Genomic DNA, 15265 nt, shown 5'->3' with positions numbered 1-15265 from the left:
TTCATTTACTCTGCTATGTCTTTCTGTGTTCATACCCTCTATCTGTGTCCATCTTGCTCTAATTGTTGCTCTAGTTGCTTGGAGCTACAGCAGGTGACATCAAAGATGGAAGAGGCATTTTTGTCATAAATAAGAGTAAGTTTTTTTTTTGGATTTTGCTTTCTTGCTGCTCTTTACTTTTCTTTAGACTTGTGCAAATTATGTATCATAGCCACTGATTCTCACAAGAGGTGTAACGTGATAATTCACTTTAATTTTTTTAACACACGTAACATAATGACTTCATGAACTGCCACACTCTGGTGTTAGCTTCCCAGGGAATCCATAGTCACCGCAAGTTCTATAGTTAGTTATATAAATGAAAGGCAAAATTACTTGCATGACTTTGGACTATGTTTACAAAATAAAAGCAAATAAGTGACATCCCTCCAGATATTTGGTACTGTCAAAATTTGCAGTTAGCAAAAATATTGCTTTTAAAACTGAATTCTTTTCAGCTCCAGGTCAATCTCCAGCCCTAAACAAGCAGCCTCATGAAAATGTATGCTTGATTTCATGTGGATAACAAAACCGGCGGAAGATTTGGGGCCTCACAACCAACGGTCACTCCGCTTGCCCAAAACACGAAGCAGGCACACAGGTCCTCACTAACCCCTGATACACATACGCATGCACACACACACACACACAGAAGTCCATGCCTAACTGGCACATGTTGAAACAGAAGTTATGCTGGGCAGTTTTCACTATGGCCTTTGGGATCTGCGATCACAACAGAGGGAGAGGGAAGGAGGGATGGAGGGAAGGAAAGAGAGAGGGAAAGGAAAGAAAGACAGGAGCAAACAAACAAACAAAACAAACGTAGTAAAGCCCTCTGCTGGGCTGGGGCCGGGACTGGAGTGTGTGTGTGTGTGTGTGTGTGTGTGTGTGTGTGTGTGTGTGTGTGTGTGTGTGAGGCGATGTGAACAGAGTGGCGAGGATTAGGACAGATCCTGGGCTGTCCAACTCACAGCTGGCTGATGATCCAATCCTGGAGCGCAGCGCACTGCACCAGCCGCCATGGGACCCCCGGGGTGCGTGCATGCATCTGTGTGTGTGTGCGTGTGTGTGTGTGTGTGTGTTTGTCTGTACAAGCATGTGGATATACGACTGTGTCTGATGTGTGTTTGTATAGAACTATGCGGTTGTATGACTGACTGACTGAATGTGTGTGTGTGTACGTGTGTGTATCAGAAAGAGGTGGGGGGGGGGGGGGGGGGACTATCAGAAATCAAACAGAGGCTGCCTGTGCTTCATGTCCCCTGTTTGAAGGCGGGCTGTGATCATTTGGGCCACGAGAGGAGGAGAGAATGAAAGAGGGGAGAGAGTAAGTTGGAGAGAGAAAATCAAAGAGCTGCCTTCGAAGTCTGGTCATACAAATGCCTTCCAGCCCCACTCCTCTGGATCTTTCACTCCCTCTTTCTCTCCCTCTCTCTCTCACACTCTCACACACACACACACACACAAACTGCCGCTACAGCTACAAAGACCCACGCACGGCCCTGGAGTGAACAGCGGGGAGGACCGACAGAGGCATGACTCTGAATGAACTATATGAACTGTATACCCCCAGAGGGCCCACAGATGGATAGAAAGAGAGAGAGAGAAAGAGACAGAGACAGAGGTAGAGACAGACAAGGGAGCAAGATCATCACTTGAGGTTTATTTATTTGGCTTGGAAGGGCATGAGAGGAAAAAAGCGACGCCGAGACAAAGACAGAGAAAATGACAAAGAGCGCAGCTTCAGCACCAGTATTGGCCTGAGGAACGACAACGGCCGCGACCAGATGTCAGTAGGTGTGTTGGCGTGTGCGTACGTACGTGACGCGTCTGTGTGTGAGTGTATGTGTGTGTGTGTAGTTGCTTGCTTTCTAAGCTGCTTTTTTTGTTTCATCGTGTTTCATTCTTCATTGCTTAACGCCCTCCTTCTCCTGCAGATATCTCAAACAAAGATATACCTCAGTCTTTAAAAAGGGGGATGCCACCCATTTTCAGTAGTAAAATATGCCTTTCTCAACCCTTCAGGGAATATTGTGATCATATGCATAAAGTTTGAATCGGTTCTAGGATGAGGACACTCAAATAACCCCTCAGTGTGCTTTCGAATCACCAGGTTCACGTGATTGGATCCAAACTTCCAGTGACATTGAATTGTATTGAAAAGGGGGAGTACCAAATTATCTGAGGTACATAAGCTGCTCATGTGACCTGACCCAGCTTTTGTGGTGGTTGAAGACATATTTTACTACTATTGAAAGTGGGTGAAATTCCCCTTTAAGACTCTGTGATGTCATATATCGATGGCCTGCAGTACTACTGACCACAAATGAGAGACTTTGTGGGCTGAAAGGGAAACACTCGGGAAATTCACTGGTCAACTTAGCTGTTAAGTGATGACAACATAGACACCAAAATCATCCATGTGTCCCACGTAGATTGGTTGCTGCGGTGCTCCCTGACGCAAAACCTCTGTGTTATTTTAATGTACCACAATTTTTATACTTCTACATCCAAAGACGTTTCTTATTACAGTAGTTCCCAACCACACAATGTACTCTTATCCCTCCCAAAAAAATCATCCTTTCTCCAGTAACAGTCACCGTCCCAATTTTTATGATCATTTTCTACGGTTTCTGGCACAGAGAGACAAGTGTGAATGTTCATAATTACAGAACAAACTGTTCTACAGCAAAGGAATTACATATTTTGAAGCAATAATTCACTTTAGTGCAACATTTTTATTTACCATCAATCTTTAAAACGGCTTTCCCTCTGGAGTATAAATTCACCACTGGCATTTAAGCTATATTACTGTTAGATCCACTGAAATCCCACAACACATGAATAACCAAATGGCAACGGAGTAATGAGTTTAACCCCCACCCCATCCCTGACCTACAATATAGGAGGTTCTTACAGAGAAAAAAAAAAGGAAAAGGAAAAGAAGAAAGAAAAATAAATGAATAAAATAAACAGAAAATAAATACAAATTAAAAAAAAAATCTCCTTTTGTACATTTCTAGGTATTCCATGTATCATTCCATCCATGCATCATCTAATTGTTCCTGCTATATGAGTAATTTTCCCAAAGTCACCATACTTAAAAAATACTTAAAATACATAAAAGGCTTCCAAATAATCAGAAACATTCAGTTTACTTCTCAATGTACATGTCATTTTTTTTCATGGACATATAATGGGCCATATCTTATATCCAATTACCAATGCTGGGCATACTATTTTATTTCCAATTAAGGGCAATCAGTCACTATGCTTGCAATGCACACATATCAATAAATTTGTGCTCTTTCTTTCTCAAATGAAATTCAAGAGGTTACAGGTCTAAAAAGTTCTGTCCTCGCAGACAGAACCTCCTCGATCATAGAGATCATCTTCTGACAAAATTTCTTAATCTTATCACACTCCCATACACAGTGGAATAATATTCCTTAAAGTTCAAAACATTTGAAGCAAGAAACTGGAATACTGTTAATATGTTTATGTAATTTAAACAGAGTTGCATAAGTACACATTAGCCAATTATACTGGAGCAGCTTCAAATTGACTACTTGTAGTTGGGCTTTTAACACAAACCTCACTCCATTCCTCAACTGAAATCTCTTCTAATAGATCTGCCCTCCAAGCATCCAGTTTTGGTTCAGAGAGTTAAGCAGCGTCAGATGTCAGTTACTAGTGTTTAGCTAAGCTAGTTATACATTAATGAAATCAAACCTCTATCATTACAATTTAATCATCTAAGCGTGTCCTCTAAGGGTGAAAATATAGGTTTTGCCAATAACTTTTGTGCAGAGGAAATAAAACTAATACGGCTGTAAATGTTAAAGAAATATTTCCTTGGGATATTATATTTTGTTGTTAATTGCTCAAAAGGCTTCAGCATCTCCTCTACATACAAGTCATGTATTTTTTGAAGCACTTTTCTTGCCCACATTTGGAAGCCTGCGTCTGTTTTGCCAGGTGAAAATGCATCATTGCCCCATACTGGAAATTTGCTTTTAAGTCATAGTCAAATGGTTCTTCTAAATCAGCACTACTATTCTTAGCTTCATGAATTAACAGTCACTGACTCCATAGCAGTGTCTCCATGGGAGTGTGTACTCACATACCTCATACACACACACACACATACACATTCAAACATACACACACGCATTTTTTGGCTGGTATTTTGTCATGCATGCTGTTTAACTTCTTCAAGCCTTTCTCTTGAATTTATCACCTGTCACACTTACACAATTATGTATAATTTGTATGATTCTTGTTATCTGTGTGTTATCTTTGTTTTCTGTAAATTAGCCGGTGACAATCCAATTTGTTAAAAGCTCTCTATCAGTAAACGTGACTTGGAACTCGATTTTGTGATGCTGAACGAGGATATTTGAATCTGCTGCTTCTGTACTTTGAATAGAAATATCCATATATAATCAATATTAAAGATTGCTTTCACTGGTAATGAACCAAATTGAATTTGAATGCCTACATGCTTTGCCAAGTCGACAGCTGTGAAACATCTATACATGTGCAGATAGATCAAACTATAAACTCTCTCATGCGTACACAAACACGCACACACATACACACACACACATACGGCACTGAGATGGTTTAGCCCACTAGCACCACTAGTACAGGTCAAAGTCATCATGTTGCCACATTAATATGCATGTCATTCTCCACAGCTGGCTGAAACACACACACACACACACACACACACATGCACGCACGCACACACACACACCCTCCCTCCCTCATCCCTTACACACACGACAGCGCGCCATGCGGCCAATGTGTTAGCGCTGGCCAGCTGACAGACAAACACACTTAAACACAGATCAGAGCCGGGAGCAGCGATGGACACACACAGTCCGCCAGGCTGACAGACACACACACACGCACACACACACACACACATCACACAAACTTGCATCCCGCTGCCTCCAGCACCGCGGGGCACCACCGCCACATCTGTGCCCGTCTCAGACACCTCGACTGCGGGCTGCGGGGGTGAGAGAGCGCCCTGGGCGGCTGGCATGGGCTGGCATGGCCTTGGCGCTGGCTGGCGTGGAAGGGAACAGCAGCCAGTGGAGGAGGGACGGAGGGAAGGAGAGATGGAAGGAGAAGGCAGGAATATAGAGAGGGAGAGACAGAAGGGTGTAGGAATGGATGGAAAAAAGGAGAGAGGGAGAGAGAGAAAGAGAGATGGCTCAAAGGACAGGGGGAGGCAGGGGAGGAGAGCTGAGGACGCGAGGACAAAAGGACAGAAGGTGGAAAAATGTACGAAGGGATAGGAGAGAGATGGATGGAGGGATGGATGGACAGAGGGAGGAGGGAGTGATAAAGGAAGGTAGGAAAACAGGGATAGAGAGATGTAGGGATAGATGGATAGAAAGAGAGACGGTGGAAGATGGAGGGAGGGAGGGAGGGAGGGGAGCCGGTAGTGCCCGCGGTGAGGACGGGTGCAGGGCACTGGCAGGTGGCACCGAGGCCAGGCTGTCCAGTGACCGTCAGCCGCGCTGCTCCGTGTGTGTTTGCGTGTGTGTTGTTGTTTGTCTGTGTGCGTATGTGTGTGTGTGTGTGTGTGTGTTGTCTGTGTGTATATGCGCGCCAGGGACAGAAGAAAGGCTCAGGCGCCATTTTGGCTCTGCTGGAGCTGTTGCTGGGTTGGGTACTGGCCTGGTGGCACAGAGCGGGCGGTGTGTTTGTGTGTGTGTGTGTGAGAGTGTGTGTGTGTGTTGCATTATGTTGTGGCATGCTTAACAGGATTAGAGGTGACCTGGTGAGGTCCAGTTGGTACCGGGACCATGGCACAGCGGCGTGCGTGTGTGTTTATGTGTGTGTGGCTTGTATAATAGGATTAGCTGTTACCTGGTGCGGTACAGTTGGTGTGCTGGTCTGAACTGGACTGGACTGGGCTGGGCTGGGCTGGGGCTGGGCAGAGGGGAGCGCTGTGTGTATATGTGTGTATGCGTGTTTGTGTGTGCGTGTGTGTGTGTGGTGGCATGTATAATAGGATTAGGTACTACCTGGTGAGGTGCAGTTGGCGCTGGGCATTTGCCAGCTGTTCTGCTAGGCTCAGGGCTTCGGCCTGCCATTGGCTCCCGTCCTTTTGGACCGCCTCCAGATGCTGCCGACAGCCAACCAGCTCTGAGATCAGCCTCTCCACTTCCTGTCCCGCAGAGACGGAAGGAGGGAGGGAGGGAGAGGTGAGAAAGTCTTTCACAACAACCCACCTTATGCCCTCTCAGACAAAAACACCACTGAAATGACCAAGGCTGATACAACCTCACGTAAAAGCAGAGCAGGGCAAGAAGTCCAAGTTTGATCATCCAAAATGTAAAAGTAATTTGCTCAAACCAGTGAAATGTTCTGATAACTATAATATAGCATATTGAAATATCAGGGCAATTCATATTTTTAATATGAAGTATGCATGTGCCTGTATTCCACAATGCACTGTGAATTGTATTTCACTTTGCTTCTGTAATTTGAAAGTGTAACAATAAGGAAATTCCAGCAACAAAACACAATTAATGAAATATTATTTTTGCATCACTGCATATTTCATTCATTACTCCCATTGTTTGACTAGACAGTTTGGATAACTGACATTCAGATAAATGAGGTTCTACTTTTTTCTAAAAAGGTATAGGAGGTGTTCTTGATTTCACTTGTTACACCTCAACACCCCAACAGCTTAAAGTAAAACAGTGACATTTTCAACCACTAGAAAAATAACTTCCTAACTAACTGATCACTGACTCACTTACTAACTAATTAACTAGCCAAATTATTTATGACTGACCTGTGCAGCTTTTTCCGCCTGTCTGGTGGTCTTGGTGCCGAGCTCTCGGAGCTCTCTCTCTGCCTCCTCTCTCTTCAGCTGGGCCTGGCTTAGCTGGTAACGCAGATCCACACACACCTAGAGACGACAAGGGGAGAGTGGTAATAACGGCTTGTCTTTTGATTAATATCTATTATCTATTGCTATTATCTATTATTATATTTATTCTCTTACTCTATCTTTATTTTGAGTGGTCCTTCATATTAATAGGACTAGTGTTAGATCTGATCACTGATCTGATATCTCATAATACTGACCTATTTCGCTAAAGGTAACTCTGAAAGATTTTCCCTTAATATGTCATTGCCAGATTTATTGCAATAACAGCTCCCCTCCTGAGAGCTCCCAAATTAGAACAAGTCAAAGCACAAAGCAGATCACTCTGGCTACTATTTATAATTGTACTGAAATTGTAACTGTAGTTAGTATTAATTATTAAGAATAATAATGTAAAATTGTAATATTTTCACGTAGGAGAATTTCATCTTTTGATTTGCCCCCACTCCAGTCAGAGCACAGGGTCGGCTACAGAACAGCAACTGGAGCTGGTAAGGATGCCGTGTCTTGCTCAAAGACACTTCAGCAGGGCGGATGCTTGCTGACACAGGGGCTTGAACCTGCTCCTTCCAGTTTAAACGCAACCTCTCTGCCCACTAGGCAACCTCACCATCCCTTTGCTAGCAATAGTGTGCATATATACCAGTGATTTTACAATACATCAATGAGAAAATACGAACTTAAATAAAGCTTGATTATTTAACTAATAAGTATAAGTAAATCTTATTTATGCACGTATGCTGAGCATGGCCTTCCCAGAACAGCCTGAATTTTATGAGATAAAAATGGCTTTGGTGCCACCCAGTGGAATTACAAAAACATTACAAGTACATGGTACAGATCTCAACTAAGCATCTGTGTACTGTATCTCTGCTCCTTCAAAGCTACAGTGACATAATTAACTGTTCTGTATTATTTTACTTCAAACTGCAGCAAGTGTTTTACACTTCAAGAACGCTATATTAACAAACCAATCTGAGACCGCTGATACATACATGATGAAAAAAACCTTGAAACAAAATAACCTCCTCCTCAACACTGACAACAGGTTGTCAGCTATGTCATCAGTTTTCACACGCACACAGTGTACCTTGGTGCTGTCTTGTTCCTGATTGGTCAGTTTGCGCAGTGTATCTTCCAGCTGATTGGTCAGTGAGCTCTTATCTCTGTTGGCTCTGTCCAGTTGTCCTTCCAACTCAGCTACACGCTGGGAGAGACTGGACACCTGACACAAACACACACACACACACACACACACACACACATTCCACTGAATTACATTCAGGAAAACTTCCTGACAAATACAAATATCCAAGGACTTCACCAATAAAAAACACCAGTATACCTGCTCACATACATACTGTACAATTTGGTGGAAATGTGTTTGAAAAAACAGAATGAACCACATATAGTTAAGTATGTGGCATGTAACAAACATTCAATAAATCTTTTATTTTTACTCGCTAATAGTAATGATTCAAAAGTATGAGTGGTGATTTTCAGGTTAGTGTGTTAATATTAAGTTCACAGTTATGTGGTCACAGGGGTGTGTGTTAATCAGGCATTTCACAACGTGACTCAGCCAATCAGAGCTGAGGACTGGAACTATACGTTTTATGAAGCAACATTAAAAAGGAAGTCGCAGAGTGAAGCCTGGGACCAAGGTACAAAACGAAAACCCATACATAAATACAAAGAGTGAATAAGTAAGGTTTACTGTGTGTGCGAGCTCCTCCTTCTCTTTGCGGGCCTCGCCGCGGGCCTCCTCTCTGGCCTCAGCCAGTCTCTCCTGCAGGGCCTGCGCCTCCCGCTCCAGCCGCTCCCTCTGTCGACTCAGCTCCCTGGACAACTGCTCACACTGCACCTCCATCTGCACACACACACACACACACACACACATAGAACAAACATACTTAGAAATACGTAGATACACTCAATTGGCAAAAAGTTGTCATGTATATACAGTATATATAATAATTAGGTGTTTTCATAAATACAAAATAATCCGTGAAGAGCAGTTGCACATCCATGCCAACAGGGTTCACTGTTGTCATTTTGAGATGAGCCTCTTCACTTTGATGTTCTGTATGATGAAGTTCAGTAAAATGACTTTATGGAACTAAATATCTAAATTGAGAGTGGGTTGTAACAGATTCTGTGTGTAAGGTAATGAAACTAAGTCTTTAGTGAACCAGCCACAGCAAAAAGAGGATTCAAAATTTCAAAGGAGAACTGATTCTCTTAGCTGAGTGAAACAGCTATACGAATCAAAAAGAGTGAGAGAACACAAGCTGACAGACTCACTGGCCAAAACTTCCCAAAAAGTTTTGGCCAGTTGCGAATATTAATTTCAAACCGTGTGCGTATGTGTGTGTTTATGTGTATGTGTGTCTGACCCTGGTCTTGTGCAGGTTTGCTTCCTCAGCCATTTCCACAGCCTGTTTGACCTGCAGACAGGCTGACCACTCCCTCTGCTGGGCCTCCTGCTGGCTGGCCCGCACCGCACGCAGAGCCACCAGCAACTCATCACGCTCCCTGGACAGGCAACCACACACACACACACACACACACACACACACACACACACAAAAACAAAAGTATTAACAGACAGGCAAGCAGAAAATCTCTTAGAGACACATACTACGCATGTCATTGAATGGGGTGGGTGTAAATTAAACTCAAACTTTAATCTTAAATTACAATGTATGAAGAGTTACACAATAGCTAAATTATGGCTGACTTGAATGTATGAATGTGTGTGTGTGTGTGTGTCCCACTGACTTGGTGAGCCTGTCAATAGCCTGGACATGCATGTTTGTGTGAGTCCCAGCTAGGACTGCTTCATGCTGGGCACACTTCAGACACAGTCCTGCCACACGGGGAGCTCCATCGGCCTTCAGTATCTCCGCTGCCTGCGCCTCCCTGTGTCTCAGACGAACTTTCACCTCCTCACACTCCCTCTGACTGACCGACAGCTCCTTCCTGATGTAATGGAAGCGAGAGATGAGGGATAGGGGAGGAATAGGAGAGATGACAGAGAGGGAGAGAGAGAGAGAAAGATGGGTAGAAAAGGAGAACTAAACTTACATGGTAATAAAGCACTTTGAATTGAATTAGAATTGAAAGAGAGAGCAAAGTGATAAGTGGGCTCTTTCTTTCTTAAGACAGTTCTGTGGTAATGAGAAGACACAGTAAAAGAATCAATGATAAATCCCAAATCCATTGCTGATTGTTGTACATCCTTGTTGAAAAAGCAACATTGAAGTGGGAAGTATTTTCTTTATATTTGATTAAAGAGAAAAAGCCAAAGTTACTGGGCTACACTGGCTGGTGCAGTGTGCTGACCTGAGGGAGACGACCTGAGCCCCCAAGGTTTCAGTCTGGGCCTGGTAGAGCACCTTCAGCTGCTCCTAGAAAACACACACAATGTCAGAACACACTATATACACTTGAAACACACTACTTTCAGATCTGTGGATGAGATGAGATGAGATGAGACGCCTTTTTAGCACATTCTTACTATCATACCATACACCTATTTGACAATATCAATTTATATAAAAATCTCATCACTTTTACTTCCTGGAAAACTACAAATCTTTAGTGATGACTTGCTTGTATACCAGGAGGAGTACATAAAGCTGTGTTTGTCTCCCTAACTGATATCCCATTGGTTTACACTTTTGAATGATCCCTCCCCGTATTATGTCCCGCCCCAATGTTGTTTTTGAGCTCAGAAAAATTCCAATGGAGTAAACAGTCTGGTCTGCAATGAATGTGTGACACAAGAACATGGAAATGGAAAATAAACTGGTATATATTCCTGTAAAGTAACCCACTTGTAAAATTCCTGACTTCCCCAGTGAATTTATCAAATTCCCCGACTTTCTGGAATACACCTCTAAAAATTGATAAAATATGATATTCCAGTAATTCATGACCAGCTGAAAACTGAGAGATGGAGATGGAGATGGAGATGGAAATAAGAACTGAATAGAACTGAGAGAGAGAGGAGAAAACACACATCATTCGTACCAGTTCATTCTTCCATGTGTTGTTATCTGCCCTCTGTGGCACGCTGTAGGCTGGTTTGGAGGTTTTTTGGCTGTTGGCCGCTGTATTTTCATTCACCTGAGGAACAAATCAGGAGGGATAGTGACCCAGTTTTTTTTGTGGGTGTCGGTGTCAGGTGATTGACAGCAAGCAGAGCGTAACATGAAATAACAAAACAGAAACTTTGACAAAACCAAATTAAGGTTTCATGTTTAGTGTGATGGATTATCTAGCTTGGGAAATTTTCAAGTTTGTGGAAGTTGTTTTTCACACTATACAAGAATGAATGACAGAGTACAGATTCTCATAAAGCTAGGAAAACAAGCCCTGATACCTCCAACTATGCTGACTGTGTGCAGACACCAGGAATAATGTGAAGTACAGGCGTAACCTGGACAACTGGCACTATCTTAAAAAAAAAAAATCACCAGTATTGTCCTTCAGGTTTAATCTTATGAAGTAGGTGCCTTCATATAGGTGGTGAGATCACATACACATAAATCATACAAATATATATACCACCATATTCATTATCATACACACACACCATCACTATCATCATTCATCATTATCTTCACACACATACACTCATAGACTCAAAGTAGTCTTATATCCTCCCCATAAACACCACACACACACCCACACACACACTACCGTGGAGTTCAGGATAGTGTAATCTTTCAGGGTTTCCTCCACCGTTTTGGATTTGAGCTCTGAGTGCAGCTTCTCGTTCTCCACTACCACCACTCTGATCCGCTGTTTCATCCCCTGCAGCTCCTCCTGAATATACACACACACACACACACACACACACACATACACATACACATACACACACACACAGTAGAAATGAATCACAACTGAGTGGAACAAACACTCAAGCATGTAGGAGTACAAACACAGACATACACACACACACACACCTTGCAGAATTTGACCTCAGCTTCCAGGTGTTGGATGTACTCTGGTTGGTTGTAAGTCATTGGGACCAAATTGTGAATGGCAGACAAACTGGACGTTCCCCCCTCCTGTGCTCTCTGATAGGAGGATAACTGTGTCAATCAAAAGTGAGATTAAGTAGCTTGGCAAGCAACAGACTGACATTAGGGAAAAGCCTGAATTAATATCCCCATTAGACTATGAAGCACTTATCTTAGCCTGACAGATGTTTGAGTTACTGCAACAGTGACTAGGCTTTGATCCCCTGCTCTAACACACTGACATGTTTAGCCATGCAGACCCGCATACCTTGGATGGAGAATGTCTCTTTGAAGGAGAAAGAGAAGTAGGTATTTCTCTGCGCTGCTTCAGTAGAAGGCTCTTCAGCTGATTGACTGGAATACCAACAGACACAGGCGCGCACACACAAACACAAACACACACACACACACACACACACACACACACACACCCAAAAGCAATTCATTAAGAGTAACTAAACACCAGGTTTAGTCACCAGGCGAAGTCACCTTCTATAGAGTACAACAGGTGGTGACATCACCTGGCACCAAAGATCAGCCAATAGCAGATGGCCATTTCAGTATCATGCTTTTTACTATTAGAATAATAGTAGCTCAGTAGCATGGTTTTTACTATTAGATGTCATTGTTAACACATATGTGGGTGTGGGGCAGGAAAGACTGGGAGAGAGAGGGGGGTGACATGAGACAAAGGTCCTGGGCCAGATTCGAACCCAGCGTTTACATGGTATATGCCTTAGACCGCTGAGCCACTAGGACGTTTTGGGGTTTAGTTACTCTTTATAACTATGTCTGTTTCTATGTGTTACTCTTTATAACTCCTATGTATTGTATTGTTTGTGCTGTATTTTATGTCTACCTGCCCTGGGACTGCAGATGGAAATTAGCTAATAGCTATAATCTGCTGCAAAGCATCTTTTCTCTTCTCTGAGATCAATGTTTTTCTTGCACATGGTCCCTGACAAATAAACATAATAAATTAAACTATACTAAACTAAATTATGTGCACTGTATGACAATAGCAGTATAATTAGGGCAATCTCCAGGTGGTGTACAATTATCACAGAATCTGCACCATACAGTAATCAGAAAACGAATCACCTAATAGTCTGGATCAGCTCGAAAGTCAGACCCATGGACATGATTTTTGTTCAGTCTGAACCATAGCTTGTGTATGCTAAGAATGATGCCCATTTGATGATCAACTGGCCAGGAGAAAGACCACATCAGTCACCTGCTTCACTGTGTGTCCTTTGGGTCCACACCGCCTCGTCCTCTCCAGCCGAGGCAGAGAGAGGGCTGCCACGGCTGCTTCTGCCCCCCTCCGCCTCTTCTCCATCGGAGCTCGACTTCTCCAGAGCGCCGGTCAGCTCCTGGATACTCTGATTGGCCCAGTCTGGAACAATGCACAGCAATGCACACCAATACACACATGGATGTAGATCACAGGTTTTGGGAATCACGGATGTAGTGGAGGGTAGGGCTTCACAAAATTGACAAATAATCATATTGTGATTATTTTGTTGGATATTGCAATTGCGATATAGACTGCAATACAGTATCTAGACACACATTTTTTCATTTTAGATTTTTCAGCAAATAAGAATTATTCCAATTACAAACTCACATGAATTTGCTGTGTTTGAATGCAAAGATTGTTTTGTATCTTTTTTTTTTTACAATTTGCAATTTAATTTATAGGCCAGAAATCGAGCTCAGCGCCAGAAAACCATTCTGAGCACCCAGGAGTCTGATAAAAGAATGCAATGTTGCCTCATGCTATTTGGAAATTGTAGTAAAAATTTAAAGTATTTTCGATTTTTCTTCAGATTAACGTTAGAGCCCTAGTGGAGGGTAAACCCACTTAATGTCAGTTTACCCACATTTTGGGGCTGAAATCTTTTTGATTCACAGCATCATGCAGTATCAAACTGATGTAAGCTAGGCTATATGAAGGCTGGGTTTAAAACGGGGTGTTTTAAGAAAAATTGCCTCAAAATTTGGGCCATAGTTTGCTCAACTTTTTATTTTCTACATAACTGGAAGTAATCAATTTCATGACATACTGCAGTGATCATGGCTGATGTAAGGGAGCAACAGGTGGCAGTGACCGGTGGGTTTGACCATCCTACCCTGTGTCAGTGATGTCAGTCACAAACATTGAGGTTTCACTCAGAGGCAACCAGCTTTGACACAGTAACGTTAACGTCCATTTAACGTTAACCCCTAACGCTATCTCTCTAGCTGTTCTTCTCTCACTAAGTTAGCACATTCAGCAAGGCAGACATAACGTTACCTCTCAGTTTCTTCTGGTTATCACCCAGCTGCTCCGCATACTCCTCATCAGAGTCTAACGGCTTCATTGATAACTAACGGACGTTGTTAGCACGGTAAGTCACGAAATATAACATGCTAGGCTATGCACAGCAACAACTAAGGAAGCTAACAACAACAAACAAACCGTGCACGTCCTAACGGTCATCTGTTCGCAAGAGTGTTGTGTTTGATTTGTAAAGCCTGTGTGTCCAGAAGGTGGCGTTTTCCTACCGTTATCGTAACTTCGTACGAATGCTCCGGAGCCTCTTAGCTTGAATCACAAAACGAGCGCACCGATCACACCGACTCCCGCTTCCGTAAACTCACGACCCTGACATCTCCGGGACTTGTAGTCCGTATTGTCATCATCTGTAGTTCTATTATGTAGCATGTCTGCTACCCTGTGGTGAATATGGTGAACTGCAACTCTCTCTCTCTCTCTCTCTCTCTCTCTCTCTCTCTCTCTCTCTCTCTCTCTCTCTCTCTCTCTCTCCCTCCTCACAATAATTAATAATTTACATCCATTTACATGTGAAAATCTGTTGCTACAAAATTGTACAACCTAAGTACCTGTGGAGCATTTCAACAACTTTGAAAATATTATGAAAAAATGTTAGGAGAGATTGTGGGTTTGTGTTGTTACAAAAACATTCATAAGAACCAATATCCAAGTTTAATTTGAAAAAACAAACATTCAAAACATGAATAATTACAAATAATTATTTTCCACAGTTTTCTGGAGAACTGGGTTATACTGCGTCTTAAAATATCTCCCTGGTAGATTAGATTTGACAAGATGAAACTTTAATGATCCTTGTGGGAAAATTGGGTCATTGCAGCAGCAGAGAATAGGATACAGATAAGAACAACAACAAACAGACAGGAGCGAAGACAAAACAACCAAGAAATGACAACAAAGGGACATCTTGAGACACAAGACAAATAAATACATTTAGAG

General features: G+C 42.7%; 1 protein-coding gene across 2 annotated transcripts in view; it reads right to left on the bottom strand.

Moving 5' to 3' along the window:
• The window catches only part of sdccag8 (SHH signaling and ciliogenesis regulator sdccag8), a 50858-nt gene extending 36455 nt beyond the window's left edge, over positions 1 to 14403 (bottom strand). Inside the window, exons 1-13 of one of the 2 annotated variants that reach the window (XM_071514073.1) lie at positions 14288 to 14403; positions 13226 to 13387; positions 12260 to 12345; positions 11935 to 12048; positions 11666 to 11791; positions 10994 to 11089; positions 10304 to 10368; positions 9740 to 9940; positions 9355 to 9493; positions 8676 to 8828; positions 8049 to 8183; positions 6863 to 6979; positions 6084 to 6226 (exon numbers count right to left, since the gene is read on the bottom strand). In XM_071514073.1, the coding sequence (XP_071370174.1) occupies positions 6084 to 6226; positions 6863 to 6979; positions 8049 to 8183; positions 8676 to 8828; positions 9355 to 9493; positions 9740 to 9940; positions 10304 to 10368; positions 10994 to 11089; positions 11666 to 11791; positions 11935 to 12048; positions 12260 to 12345; positions 13226 to 13387; positions 14288 to 14354 (1604 nt within the window). In that variant the 5' untranslated portion in view covers positions 14355 to 14403. Of the gene's footprint in view, positions 1 to 6083; positions 6227 to 6862; positions 6980 to 8048; positions 8184 to 8675; positions 8829 to 9354; positions 9494 to 9739; positions 9941 to 10303; positions 10369 to 10993; positions 11090 to 11665; positions 11792 to 11934; positions 12064 to 12259; positions 12346 to 13225; positions 13388 to 14287 lie in introns of those variants that run through there. The other variant, XM_071514074.1, reaches the window with a different exon arrangement.
• Positions 14404 to 15265: the final 862 nt, after the last annotated feature.

Source organism: Centroberyx affinis, unplaced genomic scaffold (genome assembly GCF_046629955.1).
Source record: "Centroberyx affinis isolate AG114_WGS23_722 - 3 ecotype Tasmania unplaced genomic scaffold, CSIRO-AGI_Caff_v1 ptg007942l_1, whole genome shotgun sequence".
Taxonomy (NCBI): Eukaryota; Metazoa; Chordata; class Actinopteri; order Beryciformes; family Berycidae; genus Centroberyx; species Centroberyx affinis.
Note: the sequence above shows the minus strand (reverse complement) of the source record. Positions and strands in the feature narration are given on the sequence as shown.